This window comes from Impatiens glandulifera, chromosome 1 (assembly GCF_907164915.1).
Source record: "Impatiens glandulifera chromosome 1, dImpGla2.1, whole genome shotgun sequence".
In the NCBI taxonomy this organism is placed as follows: domain Eukaryota; kingdom Viridiplantae; phylum Streptophyta; class Magnoliopsida; order Ericales; family Balsaminaceae; genus Impatiens; species Impatiens glandulifera.
Genome location: NC_061862.1, coordinates 1,614,108 through 1,619,071, shown reverse-complemented (window position 1 = coordinate 1,619,071; position 4,964 = coordinate 1,614,108). Strand labels below are relative to the sequence as shown.

At 29.3% G+C, this 4,964-nt stretch overlaps 1 protein-coding gene across 3 annotated transcripts; it reads right to left on the bottom strand.

Annotated features, from left to right (window-relative positions):
* Positions 1–657: 657 nt before the first annotated feature.
* On the bottom strand, positions 658–2,079 carry LOC124921078 (HMG1/2-like protein). Of its 3 annotated transcripts, XM_047461684.1 has the most exons (8): positions 1,990–2,079; positions 1,859–1,913; positions 1,613–1,738; positions 1,471–1,528; positions 1,341–1,385; positions 1,159–1,239; positions 1,002–1,082; positions 658–882 (listed from the first exon to the last, which is right to left on the bottom strand). In XM_047461684.1, exons 2-8 carry the CDS (start codon positions 1,903–1,905, stop codon positions 850–852), a joined length of 471 nt encoding a protein of 156 aa, XP_047317640.1. In that variant the 5' UTR covers positions 1,906–1,913; positions 1,990–2,079; the 3' UTR covers positions 658–849. The 3 variants fall into 3 exon arrangements, with proteins under 3 accessions (XP_047317640.1, XP_047317641.1, XP_047317642.1); XM_047461685.1 differs by lacking the exon at positions 1,990–2,079 and having other exon boundaries at positions 1,613–1,767; XM_047461686.1 differs by lacking the exons at positions 658–882; positions 1,613–1,738; positions 1,859–1,913; positions 1,990–2,079 and having other exon boundaries at positions 996–1,082; positions 1,471–1,545.
* Positions 2,080–4,964: the final 2,885 nt, after the last annotated feature.

Sequence of the window (4,964 nt, the reverse complement as noted above, 5' to 3'; positions counted from 1 at the left end):
TTCAAATTCGTCATCTAATTGGTCATTCCGATCAACAACGAAGAAAATAGACTTCTCCTTATGTGGTTTCTTGATCTTGAATCGACGATTGACGGAGGATGCTTTGGAACCGAGGTAAACGACATCTGCTTCATAGATTTTGTCGGCTACAAGACCATCGTATTGTTCGACCACCATTGTTATGTGGATTGAATCATAGCCAATTCCATGTTAAAATCTTTCTCCAACTTTTTTTTTCTTCAACTGCGAAAAACTCAAGATTCTTAACCTTGGAGTTCTGATACCATGTTAAAATCTTAAAGAAGAAATGTAAACTTAAATTGTATTATTAAAAATAATTCAAACAATTATATATTTCCTTTATATAAATTTTATTTTTTAATAATCTTGAAGTCTGGTCTTATTTTATTGATTTGTTAAATTAATCAAGTCTCATTCTATGAGTTCACAAATTTAGGTTTCTCATCTATATTCATGATCTATCATCCAATCCAGACCAATATAACAACAGCTCGTACAGATTTCAACCATTTTATGTGAACTGAATAGCTTGTTTATTACATAAGCAAAGATTAAACTTGTCAGTCTTATGAAAATTTTATAAAACATGATAGATAATGCAAATAGATATTATATAAGAAATTCAAAGACAAAAGTAGATGAAAAGATTACTTAATTAAACCTTTGATCAAACAACTAAGTACACATTTGAGAGCTTCGGCAGTCACTTCGAAGCTCTCTAACATCTCATAGTCCACACAGATAACCAAAAAAAAAAGTAGAAATATTTATCAGGATGGACTGCTCATCACCATCTTCATTGTCATCAAGTAAAACCCTATATTACATCTAATCATCCTCCTCCTCATCATCTTCATCATCCTACAAAGTTATAATACCTGATGTGAGATTTTACTTGATTATTGTGTTTTTGATATTGGGTATTGATTCTTTAATGTCAATATATGTAAAAGCAGCTATAATAAGGGTTTCTATCAAACCTCTCCACTTTGGTCTTCATCTTCATCATTAACCTCAGATTTTGACTTATCTGATTCATCCTCCTCCCCTGTACCTCCAGCCTATTATGAGAACAACAATAACATATTCAAATTTAAAGACTTTCAAATAAAACTGATAGTAAGACCAAATAATTACCAGCTTTTTGTTGTAAGCATCCATGCTCTTATTGTAATCTACTTTCCTTTTCTCTGCCTTGCTTATGTACGGTGCTTTCTCCTAATTACAGTAATTAGATCAAATCAGTTACTTTAATTCGATCAAATCAGAGAAACTTAAGAGAAAAATTGGAGTTGTATGAGTAAAATTGAAGAACTTACAGCATCTGACAGTGATTTCCACTTGTCACCAGCAGCTTTTCCAACCTGATCATCATGAATTAACAAGTTTAATTACACAAAACGTTGACCAAAAGACTCAAGATCTGATCATTTAAGATTATATACATACAGCTGCTACGGATTTATTGTTAGGATGCTTCTCCTTATACTGTTTCCTGAAATCCTCCCTGATCCAATTAATCATTCCAACTTATATCACAAAAATGGAATCATGAAACCATAAACATGTAAACATGAGAGAATAAACTTACATGAAGACAAAGAAAGCGCTAGGAGGCCGTTTAGGCTTGTTAGGATCCTTCGCCGCTCCCTTAACAGGTCGCTTAGGAGCAGCCTTTGCAGTTCCACCGCCTCCTTTTCCTTTCTTCACCGAAAGCCTATCAATAAATTATGAAGCATAATTGATCTTCATCCATCGAAAACACAAATAAGAGATCGCAAATCAAAAACACCAGAAGATAGTGATGACAATTACAAAATCGATATTAGATATTAACCTGCTATCAGGTTTCTTTGCTTCCGTCTTCGATTTACCTCCTTTCATGGCGAAACCTGTGTAAAAATAAGTAGAAAACGGTTAGAATTCGTCGAAACTCGGTACGACTCGTTCTTGTTCGTCTGTATGTACCTTGAAGAAGAGAGAGAAAGCGGTTGTATGTGGGGAAGAGGGAAAGAGTGAAGAGATAAGAAGGGGGAAAGTAAAACTATATCATAGAGTGGAATGAAGTCCGGTTTTGTTCAATAAGCTAAACATAATAATTAATAAAATAATAGAAAATCATTTTGCGCGGGATTTCAAAGGTTATTTATTTTATTTATGGCCACGTTGACGATCCTTGTGATGTTTTGTCCTGATTTACGTTGTTTTGTCTCTAGCTTTGTGTTTTCTCTTTGTGCTTGTGTTTTTTTCAGTGCTGGATAAATAGTGTTGAAAGGTGGATTTATTCGGATGCTTTTTAATATTATTAATATTCACCTGCACGTGCACCGCTTCCTTGCTTGTTCATGTATTGAGATTGACCAAATTAACCTAAAAATATTTTTATGGATCAGATTCATAAATATTGCGACAACTCATCTAATAATTAACTTTATTTATATAAATATAGTACAATAAACATAACCATATGGAGTCATGACATAAAATTGATTGCGATAAGACATCAAACATATGGTTAATAATTGTATAAAATGTTTAAAATGAAAAAAATAATCATAATATAAACTAATAAATAATACAAAAGGTCAACAATTCTTATATACATTTTTTTTATTCTTCTATCTCTTATAAACATGTTATTTAAATATAATTTCACTTTTATTTGTTTGATCAATTTATTATTATTAAACTTTTTATTTTACTTTTTATTATATAAAGATGGTACGAACTTATAGAACTTGTAGAGTTCACTTAAATTTAAATCATTTTAAATAATAATGGATTCTTAGATATTTATCTTGCACGATAATTTTCTTTTATATACTTGAGTGTGTTTATGTCATCAAATTATTATCGATAATTCTGACAATATTTTAAAATATAATATAAAGGATTAGGGTAATCTTATGTTATTTTATTAATTACTTTTATCAAACACATCAATTTTTATAAATATATATATATATATATATATATATATATATATATAATTTTGTTATTTAATATTAAAACATGACTTTATATATATTTATCCTTTTTGATTTAAGAGTGATTGAAATCCATGTGAACGCATCACCCAGTGTTAATTTATTCATTTTAATAATATAAATGATATATACATGTCTAACTATATACTCAATTAAATTAAATAAATAAAAATAAAATAAAAATCAAACAAATATAAATTTAAACAAATGAAATATATATAATATATTTGACACTAATTTAATTTATATTTATTATATAAAATATAAATAAAAATATAATCAAACAAATTCAAACTTCATCTATACCCGAGCAAATCAATAGTTAAAATGGTCACCACGACAAGACAAGACAAGACAAAACGATCATATTGTCCACTTGTTAGAAGCCTCTCTCGAAACCGGAGAAGATAAAATTTAGCCGAAAAAATACGAGCAATACGAGCAATAAATGCTTTTGTCCCAAATTGAACCGCCTTAGCCACTTGCTTGACTAAAACCGACTATAAATAAGACATTCCGGGCATTCCGAAGGCCAAGAAAAAATGGGGAAAGAAGAACTCCTAAATTAAAACCTGCCATTAAAGCTTTAAACTTTCGAGTTTCTACGTTATTTTTTTTGAAAACCTCAAATAAATAAGGTGATTAAAGTTTTAACCCACCCAAAGATGTAATAACTTCGTACAAACCATCTTCAATCAACTCTACAAAAATTCGATCAAATTTTATCTACATATATGATTTAAATTCTTAAATTTCAATAACTTTAATAACTATGTTTTAGACTAATCTGTAAAATTCAAAGTGTGAAATAATAAATTTTAATAATTGTTCAAAAAATTAAAGTAGAGACCGTTATTATATCAGGCACGGAAGAATAAACGCAAAATTTCTTTCTCGAGTATAACCAAGTCACAAACCACAAAATAAAATATATAAAATGTGTTTAAATACGCAAAATGTTTTTTCTATTTTTTGGAAAATTAGGTGGCGACTCTACCGTCTAAAGTCAAAGCTCCCGAATTTTTTAAAAATAAATTCTAAAATCAAGTCGACAATTAAAAGACATACATTAAAATAAAAAATAAAAACAAAGTTGATAAATCGAGACGGTATAGGTAATTCAAGTGACAATAATGTTTTTAAGAGATCAAATATCACTTATTCGAATATCATTTATTAAGTTGAGGTGGATGACTTGGTTTTATGGGTATGAACCTTTAACAATTAAAACAATAGATATTTATATTTTTTTTTGTATTAATATAATCAAAATTGATGCACGAGTTTAATTACTGGTATATTAAAATCAGATGGGCCTTACTCAATTACACTCCAATTAATATTCAAATTATTGGGAGAATTTATAATATTTTTTTAATTATTATTATGTAGAAAAATAAAGTATTATTATTTGTAAACACTCAATTTTACTATCAATTTATAATTTTAAATAATTTTTAACTAACAAATTATTTTAGAAAATATTTATATATGAGATGAAATAAGATAAATAAATAAAATAGATAGAGTGGAATCTAAGATTAATAATGATGGATTTATTTTGCAAGTTTGAAAAAAAACAATATAGGTGTTGAATATTTATAGCCTCCCGAAGTCGGTTAAGGTGCTGAAGTGGATCGAATCAACCAAAATCCATTAATGGCGTTTTAGTTGTTCTTCATCCAACTTGCTTATATAGGTCATGATTATGATCCTATATGTAGGGGAAATGATCACCGTGGTAGGGTGATCATTTCACATTTTGAACGGAGTTGATCCGTCAAAAAATGACGAAATTCCATCTTTGAAAAATCAAAGATGGTTGCGATCCATCCGGCATCGCGATGAACATGACGATCGTAGGACAAAATGACGTTGTTTTGGGTATAAACGCGGACACGAAGCATTCGGTCCGCATTCTGTCAGCCTTCCGTCGCGATTTGTACGTTCCGTTAA